General features: G+C 43.3%; 1 protein-coding gene across 1 annotated transcript; it reads right to left on the bottom strand.

Moving 5' to 3' along the window:
• Positions 1–3,743: 3,743 nt before the first annotated feature.
• Positions 3,744–18,398, bottom strand: MAPK1IP1L (mitogen-activated protein kinase 1 interacting protein 1 like). Its single transcript, XM_075330925.1, has 4 exons — positions 18,318–18,398; positions 9,173–9,200; positions 7,810–8,910; positions 3,744–6,007 (listed from the first exon to the last, which is right to left on the bottom strand). Exons 2-3 carry the CDS (start codon positions 9,194–9,196, stop codon positions 7,855–7,857), a joined length of 1,080 nt encoding a protein of 359 aa, XP_075187040.1. The 5' UTR covers positions 9,197–9,200; positions 18,318–18,398; the 3' UTR covers positions 3,744–6,007; positions 7,810–7,854.
• Between the last annotated feature and the right edge of the window lie 748 nt (positions 18,399–19,146).

Here is a 19,146-nt window from a genome sequence, read left to right as displayed (position 1 = left end):
GTTTTGTTGGGTTAAATGAGAATTTGCACATTTTGACCCGGGTGACCATTCCCAAGCCTGAAGCCCGGCACATAACTAGCCAAAAAATGGATGCAGCACGCTGGATATTCCTCAGCCATTCATTGGGGGGCTCGAAAGTGAGCGTGTAACTGGATCATACATGAGTGGGGCGAGGATAATGGAGCCATTGTCACACACATTATTACCATGCCTAGAAGGAAAGTGGCACTCCCCGTATCACCAATTATACAGACACGTAGCCCGTGCAGAGTAGTCAGACAACTGATATGTCCTAATTACCCGCTGTCCTGGGGACATAATACAAAGAGGCACTGTCCCTTTAAAAACAAATGGAAACTTTCCAGACTTTTGTATCCAGGAGCTGTAATGCTGCAGACAATCCAGAAAATGTATCAGATGGTTGATACAGCGTAAAATACATTTCCATGGGGAAATATCCTCAGTACTAGACCAAAATGGGGACAACAGATTTTTTGCAAATCTATGTAATTGTATTTCCACCAATAATGCACATATACACTATGCAATTGCAGGAGCGCCCTCTAGTGGAAGCAGCTGGTTGTCTTCCCACATCAATGGGTGATGGGCTCCTGTATAGGGTAATGCAATGTTAGCAGACAAGGGAGGGAAAAATGTACCAAACTCATGAAAATAGGAGAACAGCAGGAATTTCCATGGCAGGGGTCTTTAGCAGAGGGGTTTGTAAAAAGCCCTTCATTTTCATCATGGCTATGGGGTCCCCTGTCCTGTCCTGCAGGGTACAACACACTGAGACAGCAAGAACCTTTAGTGACTTCTCCTTAAGAAAGGTCATCAATAACAGATGGTGGGGGCTGACGCCTGTCTCCCCCAATGCAAAATACATGCTTTATACTTTCCCATTTATTCCCTATCCCTGACCATGGGCTACTGGCCAAAGTCAGAATTATGTAAATATACCCAGGTATTGTAGGGTCCACCGGGGGGGAGTGCCATAACTACCAGCACGAGGAGGAGAAGACCCAATACCACTGGTATAACCTGTTATTGTGCACGTGAAGAATGCTTAAGAATATATATAATTAACCCCATGGTTACCCCGGTACTGTGACATCCTGTGTGCATTACCCCTGTACTGTGACATTACTGTGTGTATTATCCCTGTACTGTGACATCACTGTGTGTATTATCCCTGTACTGTGACATCACTGTGTGTATTATCCCTGTACTGTGACATCCCTGTGTGTATTACCCCTGTACTGTGACATCACTGTGTGTATTATCCCTGTACTGTGACATCACTGTGTGTATTATCCCTGTACTGTGACATCCCTGTGTGTATTACCCCTGTACTGTGACATCACTGTGTGTATTATCCCTGTACTGTGACATCACTGTGTGTATTATCCCTGTACTGTGACATTACTGTGTGTATTATCCCTGTACTGTGACATCACTGTGTGTATTATCCCTGTACTGTGACATCAGTGTGTATTATCCCTGTACTGTGACATCACTGTGTGCATTATCCCTGTACTGTGACATCAGTGTGTATTATCCCTGTACTGTGACATCACTGTGTGTATTATCCCTGTACTGTGACATCAGTGTGTATTATTCCTGTACTGTGACATCACTGTGTGTATTATCCCTGTACTGTGACATCAGTGTGTATTATCCCTGTACTGTGACATCACTGTGTGTATTATCCCTGTACTGTGACATCACTGTGTGTATTATCCCTGTACTGTGACATCACTGTGTGTATTATCCCTGTACTGTGACATCACTGTGTGCATTATCCCTGTACTGTGACATCACTGTGTGTATTATCCCTGTACTGTGACATCACTGTGTGTATTATTCCTGTACTGTGACATCACTGTGTGTATTATCCCTGTACTGTGACATCACTGTGTGTATTATCCCTGTACTGTGACATCACTGTGTGTATTATCCCTGTACTGTGACATCAGTGTGTATTATCCCTGTACTGTGACATCAGTGTGTATTATCCCTGTACTGTGACATCACTGTGTGCATTATCCCTGTACTGTGACATCACTGTGTGTATTATCCCTGTACTGTGACATCACTGTGTGTATTATCCCTGTACTGTGACATCACTGTGTGCATTATCCCTGTACTGTGACATCACTGTGTGTATTATCCCTGTACTGTGACATCACTGTGTGTATTATTCCTGTACTGTGACATCACTGTGTGTATTACCCCTGTACTGTGACATCACTGTGTGCATTACCCCTGTACTGTGACATCACTGTGTGCATTATCCCTGTACTGTGACATCACTGTGTGTATTATCTCTGTACTGTGACATCACTGTGTGTATTACCCCTGTACTGACATCCCTGTGTGTATTATCCCTGTACTGTGACATCCCTGTGTGTATTATCCCTGTACTGTGACATCACTGTGTGTATTATCCCTGTACTGTGACATCCCTGTGTGTATTATCCCTGTACTGTGACATCCCTGTGTGTATTATCCCTGTACTGTGACATCACTGTGTGTATTATCCCTGTACTGTGACATCCCTGTGTGTATTATCCCTGTACTGTGACATCCCTGTGTGTATTATCCCTGTACTGTGACATCACTGTGTGCATTATCCCTGTACTGTGACATCACTGTGTGTATTATCCCTGTACTGTGACATCACTGTGTGTATTATCCCTGTACTGTGACATCACTGATAAGCCATTAGGGCCAAGTCCTGGAGATCCCCTTTATCATTACTCTTCACGTTGTAAATAATGACACGACTGTAATTTCAGGGTGGATTCTTATTCCTTTATTTCGATATCTATGCTCATGCCGTGACTGCATCGTCTTTACTGAATTATTATAAAACACAGTGCACACATTATAGTAAATTGGTCAAATCTACAACTATCCCAAAAACAAATTATAAAGAGAAAAATACATTCAGCAATATATATTATCAAGCCATAAGTCACCCGCCATTAGTTATACACAGCAATATTAAAATATGTGTAAACCTCTCTAACACCACACAATAAATACCTGCCAGTGACACAGTAGATCTTTGGTGAAATGCTTTAAGAGATATATAGATTTATGTGGGAGGATTTATACCATGCATTGCCACCAAACCAAGGTGGATTTTTAGAAGAAGAAGAAGAAAAAAAAAAAAAAGAGGAATGGCGCCCTTTTGTCAATGTGGCTGAGCATGGTATTGCAGCCTCATCATGTAAATGGTGCAAAATGAAGGAATAAAGCTTTAGAGCAAACCTCACTAAACTTAGTCAACCTTCTTATTTCTATGTCATAGTCCGCTGACATCACGTAAAAATACTCTCCGCTCCACTACATCCAAACTGATGACACCGCCATCACCTCTGCATCCCTTATGGGTCCACATTTAGGATATAGCAACCAGTGCAGAGTGACCCTAAAAATCAAACACCAATCCCTCTGGAGCCCTAAAAAACACCCCAGAACCAGGGTGAAAAACTGACTCTTCCATTGCATTTCGATGGGCTGTCTGTCCAATGGTGAAGCCGAGTGTTATACTAGATGTGTGACCTGCGTATCCTTATGTGGGATTATAAAAAGTTGCCTAAGAGCAAAAAAAAAAAAAAAATTATATATATATATATATATATATATATATATATATATATATATATATATATATATATATATATATATATATATATATATATATATATATATATATATATATATATATATATATATATATATATATATAATCTCAAAATACTCCTAAAAAAAGTCAAAGATATTCAAACATTTGCGGTTTCGGTTGTAAAAAGACTCAGTGTTCACATATCCCCCAAATAGGTCCTCTGATCTCTCCTCTGGAGCGCACCGCTCCCCTGCCTCTCCCCATCCGTGTTGGGGGAGGAGCGTGCTCCTGCTTGATTGACAGTTCAGACCAGCAGCATCCTCGCACCGCTCCTCCAATGCTGAAAATGGAGTCTGCTTTGTCTTTGCAGCATCGGCGCAGGATAGATAATTGAATCTGGTCAGATATGGAGCCGACAGTCTGCTCCAGCCCAGCGCTTACAAAGCTTTGTTGGAAAGAGCTTGTACGTGCTGCTCATGGAAATCCCGGCACCAAGTAGAACAATTGAATTAAAACTTCTACCTGTTCTTGAAAACAGAGGATTTTTAATATCAAGAACATTAAAATTTTAACTATTAAAGAACCTGAGAATAACCCTTTAAATCCCCCTCACCAGTTCTGTAGTGATGACATGATGTATATATTTATTTATTTTTAACTCAGCAGCCAAATGAGCATCACTAAAACGGTAAATGATTTATGTGACATCGATGCAAGAACAATTCTTTGAATTAATATTTATATTAGAATTTTTTGGGGTGTTTTTTGTGCTATTATCCCAAACAATCTCTTTAAGGCTGATTTCATGGTGTCCGCACATGAAGGAACTATGGCGGATATCCCAGATCTATTTTTGAGCAAGTTCTAATTAAACCAGATCAGACCTAATGAACTATGTATATGTTATTATTTTTTTTTTTATTATTTTTTAAACATTACAGAAATCTGTTCCATTACTAAATCATGAGAATGGAATCCATAGCGGAATCATTATCCGATGAAAAGTCATAATGTATTGTGTCGGAACACCAGACGATCCCATACATCACCCAGTAGAAACCACACCAGTCACTGACATTAATAGTAACTGTAATCCTTCATCTCCTCTATAGAGGCGCGGTAGGGAAATTAAACACTACTTTCTGCATTTGTACGAGATCACTGGGGTCCCCAGCACCAGTATAATCTGGGTTCTGCTTATAGACCACGTCAACCAAACAGGAATTGTCCAAAGTAGACTTCTCCTGTAGAGAGAAAGCTCTTTAATAGACTCAGTCTTCAAATACACATTTAAAAGCAACAGTATATAAATTGGAATTGAATATCTAGTACTGGATTTGGTTTATTTCTGAGTTTCAATTGTTTAAACCCATGGAAAACATTTTACCAAAACTGAAAGGGGAAGCGCCATCTAAATTAAATATTAGAAAAATTGGGGCCGAAAAAGCCGCCGGGAAACCCAAGGGGGCCGAAACAGCCGCCGGGAAACCCAAGGGGGCCGAAACAGCCGCCGGGAAACCCAAAAAACAACCCACCCAGTAAGCCTTCATTAATGAATTATGAATTCTTCAATATTGCTTAGAGATATCTATTATTGGACATCAGCATTAAGGAACCCTATGGCATTGAGGTCACTTTCAGCTTTTGGACCCCCACCAAAACAACCTCTCAAAATTTGGGACAACTCCCCTTTAAGCAATCAGAATATTCACTGTATGTATATAAAAGAACAAAGTATACAAAAATCACAAAAAAAAGTAGCTTCACTCCGTATCCAAATATATATTCTATGTATTTGTAGAAAAAAAAAAAAGAAAAGAAAAAAAAAAAAAGCTGTGGCCCAGATTCATCACATAAAAGTGTTTGAAATGTTGAAAAAACAAAAAAAAAAATTGACTTTTGGAAGTTTTACATCACCTCTGCCACCCTAAAAAAAAAAACAAACAAAAAAAAAAAAACAAAATGGGAATAGCAAGGATTAAATCAGCCGACAAATTCAGAATAATTTAGCCAAGGTGGCATGAATTATGGCAGAAGTGGCCCAGTCCAGAGGACGCACGGTGACTGAAAAATGCAAGAAAAATTTAAAAAAAAAAAAAAAACATTATATGAATGAATTTGGTGCATCTTAGAGTGCACTCTTTACCCAGGCCGGCGCGCAAAACGCCAATCTTGATGAATTGGGGGGAAATTATATATATATATATATATATATATATATATATATATATATATATATAATGAATATAGAGCAGCGTCCACATCTGCTAAATTTGGCACAGAGAATGATAAAGCTGATCCGATGCAGGTTGATTCATCGCCTCCATTGATTTAGGATTTATGGGGGGAGATTTTCTTCAAGAAAAGGGTAATCTGAGAGAAGAAAGAAAAAGCAAAAATAATTAAGTGACATGGACTTGAACATTTTAGTTTTTCACCTAAAAGTGTTTCATTAAAAAAAAAAAAAAAAAAAAAAAAATAAAAATAAAAAATAAATGAAAAATGACCAGGTCATCCTTCTTGTACATAGCATGCAAAAGTATTCATACCACATGAACTTTTCCACATTTTTGTTGTTCATGTTACATCCATTAACGTAAATGTATTTTATTGGGCTTTATGTGATGTGAATTTGTGTTCAGCCCCCTGGAGTCAGTACTTTGTAGGACCACTTCTCTGTCTTTTGGGATCTGTCTCTCCAGCTTCGCACATCTAGTGGTGACATTTTCCCCTCCTTTTTTGCACACTCTCTCAATGAGATTGGATGGAGACATCTGTGATCAGCCATTTTCACTTTGTCGCAGATTCTCGATGGAATTTCGGTCTGGACTGTGACACGGACACGGACACACGGTTGTTTAGGGCTGAAAGATGAGACCTACAGTAGGTGTAGGCTTAAGTCTTTTGCAGCATCTAAAAGGTTTTCAGCCAGGATTGCCCTGTATTTAGCTCCATCCATCTTCCCATCAGCTCTGACAAGCTTCCCTGCTCTGCTGAAGTAAAGCCTCCACCATGTGTGACGGTGGGGATTGTGTTTTCAGGGTGATGAGCGATGTGTTTTCTACCACACAACATTTTCTATTTAACCCAAAAATGTATCTTGACTCGAGCACTTGCACTTACGCTCGCTACATCCCCTACTTTTCTTTTTCTTTCAAACTGTAAACAGAACCTCTTTTTTTTTTTTTTTTTTTGAAAGGCAAAACTCTTCTTGCCCCTCTTCCATAAAGGCCAGGTTTGTGGAGTATATGACTAATGTGGACAGATTCTCCCCAGTGAGCTGTGATCTCTGCGGCTGCTCCAGTGATCATGTTCCTCTTTGCTGCTTCTCTCATTAGTGCTCTCCCTCTTGGGTTGTCAGTTTCGGTGAACAGCTATGTCTTAGTCTTGGTAGGTTTACAGTTGTGCCATAACCCTTCCATTGTTAGATGATGGATTTTACAGCAAGTGCTTTGTGAGATGTCCACAGCTTGGGCATTTTTTTTTTTTTTTTTTAACCTAACCGTGCTTTACTTTTTTTCCCACAACTTTATCCCTGACCTGTCTGTTGAGTTCCTTTGTTTCAATGATGCTGTTGGATCCATAATGTCCTCACCCAAACCTCTGAGGCCTTCACAGAACAGCTGTACATATAGAATAAATTACAGCCAGGTGGCTGTTATTTACGAATTAGGTGACTTCAGGAGGCAAATGATCACTCAAAATTTTATTTAGGGGCACCAGACAGGGGGCTGAATACAAATTAACATCACAATTTTCAGATTTATATTTTAAAATTAGAAAAACATATTTCCTTTACACTTCACAACATACTTGCTACTTGGTGTTGGTATATCACAAAGAATCCCAATAAATACATTTACGTTTGTGGGTATAATATGAAAAAAATGTGGAAAAGTTCACAGGATATGAATACTTTTACAAGCACTGTAGATTATCTATTAGCTCTCCTGTATGGTGTAGTACATAGAGGATGTGTCCCGTGCTGTGTATAGAAGATATGTCAACAACTAACAGGTCAAGTTTTAGAAAATACTAGTATTTCTCATAAAATAAACATTTTGGGGTCTTTTCATTCTGCTACTTACAATTCTAGCAAGCCACACCATGCACATTTAGGAGTGTTTCTAACACAGACCTACAAAAATTTAATGTGCTATGGATAATATACTCACTTGGAGGATTTCTGGGTCCGGCGGCAGCCACTGGAGGATACAGCTTCATGGATACGAGCCTGGATTAGGGTACGATCCAGGAGCTCCAGAAAATTGAGAAGATGGCCCCCACTGACCAGGAGGCACAGTGCCCCATGATGATGAAGCACCAGGAGTTGGAAATTGACTGGAGGCTGGGTATGGTAGATTTTGGTTTGTTGGATACTGGCCACCCTGTGATCCCCATTGATTAGCACCCCAAGAGCCACCCTGCCCAGGAGCTGCAGGACCTGACTGACCATAAGGAGAAGAATAGGGTCCTCCTGCGGTGGGACCTTGTCCTGGAGCACCTGGATAAGGTTGGCTCGGTGCTCCAGAAGGGTTAGCATAGGGCCCAGCAGGTGCTGAGGGATACTGAGCTGCAGGGTATTGCCCAGGTGGATTAGAATATGGCCCAGTGGGAGCCCCTGGTTGTGGCCCAGTGGGCACTCCTGCATAAGGGCCAGAAGGTTGTGAAGAGAATGGGGCATTTGGTGCTGTTGGTTGCTGTCCAGCTGGGGCTCCGGGATAGGGTCCAGTAGATCCTGCAGAATACGGGGCATTTGGTCCAGAAGGCTGTTGTCCAGGTGCAGCTCCTGAATAAGGCCCAGCAGGGCCTGAAGGTGCACCTGGTACTCCTGGCTGAGGTCCTGTTGCGTATGGCTGAGATGGTGCTCCAGATGGATATGGTTGTGATGGTGCTCCTGGCTGAGGTCCAGATGGATATGGCTGTGATGGTGCTCCTGGCTGAGGACCAGAAGAGTATGGGTGCGTTGGGGCTCCTGGTTGAGGTCCAGATGGATATGGTTGTGAGGGTCCTCCAGATGAGTATGGGTGTGTTGGGGCTCCTGGCTGTGGTCCAGAGGAGTATGGATGGGTTGGTGCTGATGGCTGAGATCCACCACTAGCGTATGGTCCACCTCCTTGGCCTTGTCCATAAGGTGTGAAACCAGGGGCAGAAGGAGCGCTTGGATTTGTGCTCCAAGGGTTTGATCCAGACCAGTTGCCAGATTGTTGACTATTCGCTGGAGTGTTTAGTTTCTGAGATTTTGCGGCAGCATTATCTCCTAAAGCATCCGCCAGCTATGGAGAGAAATAACATAAGAATTACATGCAGAGACCACCAGCATCCCTGAAAAGCATCGCCTTATCTGGCCCAGTACCCAACACCAGCCCACCATTCCTTCATGGATCTCCCAACTCCCAGGCTCCAATTTAATATTCAAGGAATTGGTTTTAAAATGGAACACGTATTTTTTGGGTGTAGGGTCATTAAGCCTACAAATGTCCAAGAAGCCAAGAAAAATGGCAGCTTCCTCCCTGAAGGATCTGCTACGTCACTTACCGAAAAGTCGTCTGTTCCAGACATTGTGCTGAAAGACAAGGAAGAGAGAGAAATGATATATAATAGCTGCGATAGTTAACACACCCTTTACATGGTCTTAGCAGAGGTTGTAGACATGAATCCATGTAAACTTGTCCAGGGCACATAAGAGGGGGACGAGCAGAGGAGAAGACCCTCGACTAGCTAAGGCCAAGTGTACATTGCACATTGACTACACGTGAAAGTGGTCACAGTATGGACAGATATTGTGGAACTCAGTGAGAAATATTTACACCCCATGGTAGATTTTTTGCAGTGGCCCTCTGTAGGAAAGCAGAGTTCTCTGCAAATCCCCCTTGCACTATGTGCACACTTGTATTATCCCCTTGGCTAAAATCCTCCGTCATTTGTGCCTATTCGCTCCCTACCCTGGAAGGTCCTCGTCACCAGTTGTTTGCAAACTTCAGAGTAATTGTTGACAGGTTTGGGCGCAGTTCTGTAAAATGTCAAATATTCAGATCTGTACGAGCGATCTAATAATAAATGCAGGGATGTCAACAGAAGACGACACTGGAAGAAACTTACTAGTGATAGTGGATCGAGAATTGGGGGTGCTCGGGCACGCTCCTTACTCGGCCGGGTATCCTGGTGCTCGGGCGCCATGCTAGAGTCCTCGCCCTTCAGATGTGACAGCCATTTTTCAGCCACTAACTACATTGGAATCGCCTGCCATACACGGTAATTCAGTAGCCATTTTTTGGATACTGGCATTACTGTGATTGGCCGGTCACATCACGTCATCAGATCATACATGAGACCTGGGGATGAGATGTTCAGACACTGCAGGGAGAGATGATGTAGGAGGGAGAGCTTAGATTAGAGCAGGTACCATATTTTTCGGATTATAAAACGCACTTTTCCTCCCAAAAATTTGGGAGGAAAGTGTGAGTGCGTCTTACAACCTGAATGTAGCTTACCATGGTGGTGGAGAGGGGTTGCGAGAGACCGGGGGAATGCTGTGGCGGCTGTGCCCTGTGCTGTGGCGGCTGTGCCCTGTGCTGTGGCGGCTGTGCCCTGTGCTGTGGCGGCTGTGCGGGGTCTGCAGAGGCTGTGCACTGTGCTGTGGCGGCTGGACTGGCCCTGCGGGGCGGGCAGTGAGGACTTCAAATTAATGCCTTCTGGAGTCAGCGTGTGCACAGATGGAGCTCTCGGCTCCATTTTTCATCTGTGCACGCGCTGCTTCCGGCCCCTTGATCTCCCGGCAGCAGACTTAAGGAAAATGGCGCCCGGAGGAAGTGTTTGCGCAGAAGACATCTTGGCTTGCCATTGAGCTGAGAGCTCAATCTGTGCTGACTCTGGGGGCCATTTCTTTGAAGCCCTCGCCGCCTGCATTCCAAGTTCCAGCACAGCTGGAACAGTTTCTGAGACACCCCCCCCCCCCCCGCCCCTGCCTCCTGTGACTCCACTCCACCACCACTGCCCCCTCCGGTAAGATACCACCAGATAAGACGGACCCTTTTATTTGCTCTGAATTTGGGGTGAGTCTTATAATCTGGTGCATCTTAGAAACTAAAAAAAAATACAGTATATGGGAAGGGTTGTACACTTGCACCTTTCAGTGCCTTCCATGTAGCACTGAAGGGCGTTTTTAGTCTGGTTAACAAATATTTTTAACAAAACTTCATGGAGTCCCCCCTATTTTTGATAACCAGCCAAGGTAAAGCTGACAGCTGAGGACTGGTATTATCAGGCTGGGAAGGTCCATGGTAATTTGGACCTTCCCAGTCTATATAAAAAAAAAAAAAGCAGCCTGCAGCTGCCTGGAAAGTGGCACATCATTAGATGCTCCATTTCTGGCATTTTACGTGGCTCTTCCTAATCGCCCTGGTGTGGTGGCAATCCAGGTAATACTTTTGGGGGTTGATGTCAGAGGTGAATTGACAGCTGATATCAAGCCCAGGGGTTAGTAATGGAGAGGCATCTATCAAATACCCCCCATTACTAGAGTTAGAAAAACAACAACAAAAAACAGGTCAACTGAATAAAGAATAAAACATTGAGGGGGTTGCCTCTGTTTTTGATAACCAGCCAAGGTAAAGCAGACAGCTGAGGGCTGCAGCCTGAGAGTCAGGTGCGTCCAGGCATCTTCCCCCCCCATGCAGTTTGCATCCATGTAAGTGGTTTTCCTGCCCCCTCCCCAGCCTTTCTAGGGGTCTGTCTGAAGAATGCTCATGTTCCCCATAGACTTCCATTATACTTGTTACTCGAGCCCATCCAAGCATTGGACCCACTCAATTTGAGTAACGAGCACTTCAGTCCTCGCTCATCACTATTGGTTACGTCACCAATGGATGACAAAATCCAATAATGACCCTCGGACTCTGTGCTAGGCTTCAAGATGTCACTACTTCCTTAGTGTTATGTTCGTCTATATGACAATACAGACTGGCTGATAAAACAGACAATAGATTACATTTTATAATTACCCGACCAGTAGGGGCAAGGCAGTCTATTAAGCCTTGGCAGGAGCAAAAGCCGTGGGGCATGGATAGTGTTTTACACTGGATGAATAACATGGTAATGCCCAAACTAGTAAACCTCTCATATCTGTCTTGTCTCCCATGACAAGAGCACATTATTGGTTATTTATTTTACTCACTTATATGGCGCCATTAATTCCACAACGCTTTACAGACCTGATCATTGCTGTCCCCATTGGGGCTCACAATCTACATTCCCTATCTTTATGTGTTTGTAGGTTAGAATAAAAGCAATCTCCCACCGAGAAAGGACTGCATCCAAAGAGAAGGTCCAGGTTTAAAAGCTGTCGAAAATCTGAAACACATGGCTGCTTTCTTCCCAGAACAGCGCCACCCCTGTCTACAGGTTGTGTATGGTATTGCAGTTCGGACTCATTCACTTCAAAATGAGCTGAACTGCAATACCACACTCAACCTGTGCACATGTGGGGTGCTGTTTTTTTTTTTATGAAAACCGCCATTAGTATAAACGGATTGCATGATGCAGTGCCATGTGTTGCTTCAGTGGACACCGCTTTTTAGCTTTAGTCCGTAGATGAGGGCTCAGAGGGGTGAAAAGTGATTGCCAAAAACACCCAGAAAGTTGAGAAATTTGGAAAAATTAGGTAAAAAAAAAAAAAAAGTATGTCATGCTGATGCACAACAGACAACAAACAGATCAGTCCACGGAGCTGAAATCCGGGACTTCCAGAGAGAAGGGGCGTCTGTGCTCAGCTAAAATAGAGATGACATCACTTATTTTCCAGCCTGTTCCCCGCACGGAGCGGATCACCTTCACCCACACGAGCCGCTCAATTCAAGTCAGGGTACTTTCACACTTCCGTTTTTTTGGGGGGGTTTTTGGCGCAATCCGCTGTCTTGGGAATAAGTGGAATCCGTTAACGAATTCCGCTGTTTCCCCATAGACTTGCATTGATGACGGATTGTGCCTAAAGTACCTGCGTTGCTTCCGTTGGCCGTCGCTTCCGCCAAGCAGAAGCAACGCTGAATGTAACGTTATTTGCTTGCGTCAAAAATGACACCGACCAGCGGATTCCGTTAAAATTTATAATGGCTCCCTATGGTAGCGGATTCCGTTGCAAAGTGCTTTACAATGGAATCCGCTGCTGGATTTCGCTAATTTCTACTGAGCATGCCCAGAATAGAAAAAGGAAAAAAAAAATAAATAAATAGCCGACGCATTCCGTTAGACGGACACCAAACGGATGCAACGGATCCGTTATTTCACAGGAATCAGCTAGTGGATTCCTGTGAAATAACGGATCCGTTGACACCACAAAAATAACGGATGCGTCAAAACGACACAGCAAAGGACCCAGCAGATTTCGCCCAACGCAAGTGTGAAACTAGCCTAAGGCCGAGCCCACACGTCCGGTAATCATCCGTCAGAACAGATCCATTGGCAAAAAAGTTCTGCAAACACAACGTTTTGTAAATATTGATTTTTGCAGGATCCGTTTTTTTAAACGTTGAAGTCTATGGAACACGGATCCGGTAACTGATCGCTATGTCACCATCCATTTTTCTTGCATTTGTAAAGGATCAATTTTTTTTTTTACTGGATCTCAGTTTCAAAACAGAAGGTAAATAGCGATGTGTTACCAGATCCATTCTCCATAGGCACCAATGTTAAAAAAACAGATCCTGCAAAAAGTCAATTTTGTCAAAACGGACAAAAAAAAGCGGTGTTTGCAGAACTCTTTTTTCCCCAACGGATCCATTCTAATGGATGATTACCGGACATGAGACTTATAAAAACACAAAGACAAGAAGTCGCCAACGCAGCCGAGATTCCCAATGCACCAACATTGGAAACAATTTGGCACATCTGCCCATAATAGTAGTGATTTAATCTCTATCACCAACATATCCTGTGGTATTTTACAAATCAGGCCATGCACCGCAACATGATGTGTGTTTGTGAATATATATATATTATACCCCCCCTATTTGAATGGGTAAGAGATGCTGTAAAAAAACACTGAAAGAATTGAGAATTTGAAGGTTCAAATCTGCAAGAAAAAAACAAATACAGCGTGCAGGATTTCATTCACTATTCTGGTTCTGTTAACATGTGTATGATCCCTTAAAGGGAATATGTCACCAGGTTTTTGCTCCCCCATCTCAGATCAGTATAATATATAGACACAGAGACCCTGATTCCAGCGATGTGTCACTTACTAAGCTGTTTCCTGTCATTTTGCTAAAAATCAATGTTTCCTCTGCTGCAGATCTCGCAGTTATACAGAGCTCTCATAAATATGCTGGACTACCTGCAGCAGCCAAGCAGTCCTGTAATGATAAGCTACTGCTGATTAAACTTTTACCAAAACTACACCAAGCAGCCCAGTAAGTGACATCACTGGAATCAGGATCACAGTTCCTACGTTATGCTGCTTTCAGATTAAGTGGCAAAAACCTGGTGACAGATTCCCTTTAATAAGTAAAATTTATTCTATTGATTATTGTATAAATTAGATTGAATTTGTCAAGAAGCCGCGAATAATAATTAATTATTATTATTATTATTATTATTATTCCCAGTGGAAAAAGGGAAAAACTTTTGAAATCTAGAAAACTACATTTTTCGATGCATTGTGCCCTTTATCCTATAGATCCAGCACAGTAGAAACAAAGCACAAGACAGGACAAAGTTCAGAGGACGTTTACATTTCTAGGCTCTTCCAGTCTTTGCCCTGGAGATGGCAGGGAGGGGACGGAGGGGACGGAGGGGACGGAGGGGACGTTATCTCCAGAGAAAGAGTAAAGTATTAGAGGAACACTCGGAATTATGACTGTAAATACAGAAGGACAGGCTCAACCAGACCGGCTCCAAATCAGTGTTTTCACTACACTCATTAACCCTTCCAGCCCCGGAACGGCACAACAAGCTGGGCCATCTCAGGATGTAATTATTGGCACACCCGCCACATGCTGGGTTTGATATCACACCTGCAGCCTGCCTGTCATTGCAAAACTACAACTCCCAGCATCTATTAAATGGAATCAGTCATCAAGTTTTTGTTCCCCCATCTGAGCGCAGCTTCATGTGGAGACAGAGACCCTGATTCCAGCGATGTGTCACTTACTGAGCTAACAATCAATGTTTTCTCTGTTGCAGATCTAGCAGTTATACAGAGCTGATGAATACGTTGGACTACCCGCAGCACGCCAAGTAGTCCTGTAATGATAATCCACTGCTGATTAAACAGTGATTTTATCAAAACTACACTGAACAGCTCAGTAAGTGACACATCGCTAGAATCAGGATCTGTGTCCCTACATTATGCTGCTCTCAGATTAGGTGGCAAAAACCTGGTGACAGATTCCCTTAAAGCAGGGGGAAGTTATTCTCAGATAGTCCTACGCCCTACCGACTATTCTGTTGGCCAGAGCACCCCAGCAACAAGACTACAACATGGTCGCCTGCAGCTGTCAATTGTACTGGGAGCGTAACAGCTACAAAGTACAATTATGGAAGGCTGGGGTCACTGTCCAGTAATCATCTGCTAGAATGGATCTATTGGCAAAAAAATTGTGCAAACAAAACTGACTTTTGAAGAAAAAAAAAGAGAAAAAAAAAAAAGTTTTGCAGGATTTTTTTTTTTTTTTTTTTTTTAAAACATGGGAGTCCATGGAAAATGGATCCGTTACCCAAGTGCGATTTATCTTCCATTTGAAACTAAAGCAGGCTTTACACGCAGCGACATTGCTAGTGATATCACTGGTGAAAGCACCCGCCCCCGTCGGTTGTGCGTCACGGGCAAATCGCTGCCCGCGGCGCACAACATCGCTTACACCAGTCACACTACTTACCTGCCTAGCGATATTGCTGTGACCGGCGACCTGCCTCCTTTCTAAGGGGGCGGTTCATTCGGCGTCACAGCGGTGTCACTAAGCAGCCGCCCAATAGAAGCGGAGATGAGCGGCCGTAACATCCCGCCCACCTCCTTCCTTCCTCATTGCGGGCAGCCGCAGATACGGTGACGTTACTCGTTCCTGCGGTGTCACACGTAGCGATCTGTGCTGCCGCAGGAACGATGAACAACCTGCATCGATAATCGGGAATGGAACAACGCGTCAACGATCAGGTAAGTAATTTTGATCGTTAACGGTCGTTCCTGCGTTTCACACTCAACGACGTCGCTAACGAGGCCGGATCTGCGGCACGAATTCCGTGACCCAAGCGACATCTCGCTAGCGATGTCGTTGCGTGTAAAGCCCGCTTTAGGCCTTGTTCACACGTCCAGTAATCATCCGTTAGAATGGATCTGATTGCAAAAAAAGTTCTGCAAACAACGTTTTTCTCCGTTATTTACATCCCCCCCCCCAAAAAACATTGGAGTCTATGGAAAATGGATCCGGCAACCGATCGCTATTTATCTTCCCTTTGAAACGGATCCTGTAAGCAAAAAGTGGATCCTTTACAAATACAAAAAAAGTGTAAGATAAATAGCAATCTGTTTTCCATAGACTCCCATGTTAAAAAAAAAAAAAAAAAAAAAAAAAAAAAAAAAAAGGATTTTTTCAAAACGGACAAATAAAGTTGTGTTCACAGAACTTTTTGACAACGGATTCGTTCTAACAGACGATTACCAAATGTGATCTCAGCCCAACGCCTGCCCAGGCCGCACTATAAAGCCCTGGGACACAGCAATGATCAGGGAAATTGTGCACTCTCCTTTAAATCAAAAGTCAAACTCTGGCTGATAACAGAGAACAAAAGATATTGTAATCAATTTAAGAGATAAACGTCACGTTATGATCAGAACGGTCTAGAAGTTACCAGAAAGATCGCTTATTGGCAATTGCCCTACATAGACTTCCAGATTGCCATACAATCCATAGGGGAAGCCTAAAATGTATCCAGCTCTCCAGCTGCGGCAGTTATGTAAAGGGTCTGGATACAGCAGTAATGTTACACAGCGCAGGAGCCCCCCTGTATCCAGGGACAGCAGAATACAGTGTATCCTATAAGATATGTAACAAGCGGAGGGAATACCTCTAGGCCAGCAGAATACAGTGTACCCTAGCAGATATGTAACAAGCGGAGGGAATACCTCTAGGACAGCAGAATACAGTGTACTCTAGCAGATATGTAACAAGCGGAGGGAATACCTCTAGGACAGCAGAATACAGTGTACTCTAGCAGATATGTAACAAGCGGAGGGAATACCTCTAGGACAGCAGAATACAGTGTACTCTAGCAGATATGTAACAAGCGGAGGGAATACCTCTAGGACAGGAGAATATAGTGTACTCTAGCAGATATGTAACAAGCGGAGGGAATACCTCTAGGACAGCAGAATACAGTGTACTCTAGCAGATATGTAACAAGCGGAGGGAATACCTCTAGGCCAGCAGAATACAGTGTACTCTAGCAGATATGTAACAAGCGGAGGGAATACCTCTAGGACAGGAGAATACAGTGTACTCTAGCAGATATGTAACAAGCGGAGGGAATACCTCTAGGACAGGAGAATACAGTGTACCCTAGCAGATATGTAACAAGCGGAGGGAATACCTCTAGGCCAGCAGAATACAGTGTACCCTAGCAGATATGTAACAAGCGGGGGGAATACCTCTAGGACAGGAGAATACAGTGTACTCTAGCAGATATGTAACAAGCGGAGGGAATACCTCTAGGACAGGAGAATACAGTGTACCCTAGCAGATATGTAACAAGCGGAGGGAATACCTCTAGGCCAGCAGAATACAGTGTACCCTAGCAGATATGTAACAAGCGGAGGGAATACCTCTAGGCCAGCAGAATACAGTGTACCCTATAAGATATGTAACAAGCGGAGGGAATACCTCTAGGACAGGAGAATACAGTGTACTCTAGCAGATATGTAACAAGCGGAGGGAATACCTCTAGGACAGGAGAATACAGTGTACTCTAGCAGATATGTAACAAGCGGAGGGAATACCTCTAGGACAGGAGAATACAGTGTACTCTAGCAGATATGTAACAAGCGGGGGGAATACCTCTAGGACAGGAGAATACAGTGTACTCTAGCAGATATGTAACAAGCGGAGGGAATACCTCTAGGACAGGAGAATACAGTGTATCCTAGCAGATATGTAACAAGCGGAGGGAATACCTCTAGGACAGGAGAATACAGTGTATCCTAGCAGATATGTAACAAGCGGAGGGAATACCTCTAGGACAGGAGAATACAGTGTATCCTAGCAGATATGTAACAAGCGGAGGGAATACCTCTAGGCCAGCAGAATACAGTGTACTCTAGCAGATATGTAACAAGCGGAGGGAATACCTCTAGGCCAGCAGAATACAGTGTACCCTATAAGATATGTAACAAGCGGAGGGAATACCTCTAGGACAGCAGAATACAGTGTACTCTAGAAGATATGTAACAAGCGGAGGGAATACCTCTAGGCCAGCAGAATACAGTGTACCCTATAAGATATGTAACAAGCGGAGGGAATACCTCTAGGACAGCAGAATACAGTGTACTCTAGAAGATATGTAACAAGCGGAGGGAATACCTCTAGGCCAGCAGAATACAGTGTACCCTATAAGATATGTAACAAGCGGAGGGAATACCTCTAGGACAGCAGAATACAGTGTACTCTAGCAGATATGTAACAAGCGGAGGGAATACCTCTAGGACAGGAGGTCTCTGTGCAGTGGAGTCTGGGCGCAGACAGAAAGTTGAGTGGATCCTCCCAGGAAGAGGAAGCTGCTCTCATCACACACCCAGGTTCAAAGGCTGAGAATGTGACTCACAGCCCACACCCTCTGTGGATCTCACTATAGTGGAGGGGGAAAGGCTGAATGTGACACCGCAGCAGCAGCTCCACCAAACCTCACTCACATTTATATATACTCAAGAGATTTAGAGAAAAAAAGCAAAATAAATCCTCATTCAGATGTGATTTTCACATCCAGGGTCTTTTCTGTCTTCCTAGAACACATAACCATAGTCTATGGGACGGTTCACATGTCTGTGTATTTTGGGGGATCGTGTTTCTGCAAAATGTCCTAGGGACATCCGTTTTCCATCCAAGTCAGGGTTAAAAATAAACCATAGAAGTCTATGAAGTCCGTTTTTAACATTGTAATGTGTAGTTTTGCAAATCTTAACTTTTTTTTCTAGCAAATGGGAAAATAAATCACACTCACACACACACACTCGCCCAGCTAACCACTGAGCCACCATACAGTGCTAACCACTGAGCCACCATACAGTGCTAACCACTGAGAAACCATACAGTGCTAACCACTGAGCCACCATACAGTGCTAACCACTGAGCCACCATACAGTGCTAACCACTGAGCCACCGTGCTGCATCACTTACAGCCCAACATTTCACTATGTACAAAGGAAGCATCTCATCTTTCATTTTATAAACTACCCAGAATATTATTATATAGACGATTAGGTCAATCTGTGAATGTAATATGTGCATGTAGCTGCTCCGTGGACCCCG

Source organism: Anomaloglossus baeobatrachus, chromosome 12, assembly GCF_048569485.1.
Source record: "Anomaloglossus baeobatrachus isolate aAnoBae1 chromosome 12, aAnoBae1.hap1, whole genome shotgun sequence".
Taxonomy (NCBI): domain Eukaryota; kingdom Metazoa; phylum Chordata; class Amphibia; order Anura; family Aromobatidae; genus Anomaloglossus; species Anomaloglossus baeobatrachus.
The sequence above is the reverse complement of the archived record's forward strand: the minus strand, read 5'-3'. Positions and strand labels throughout refer to the sequence as shown.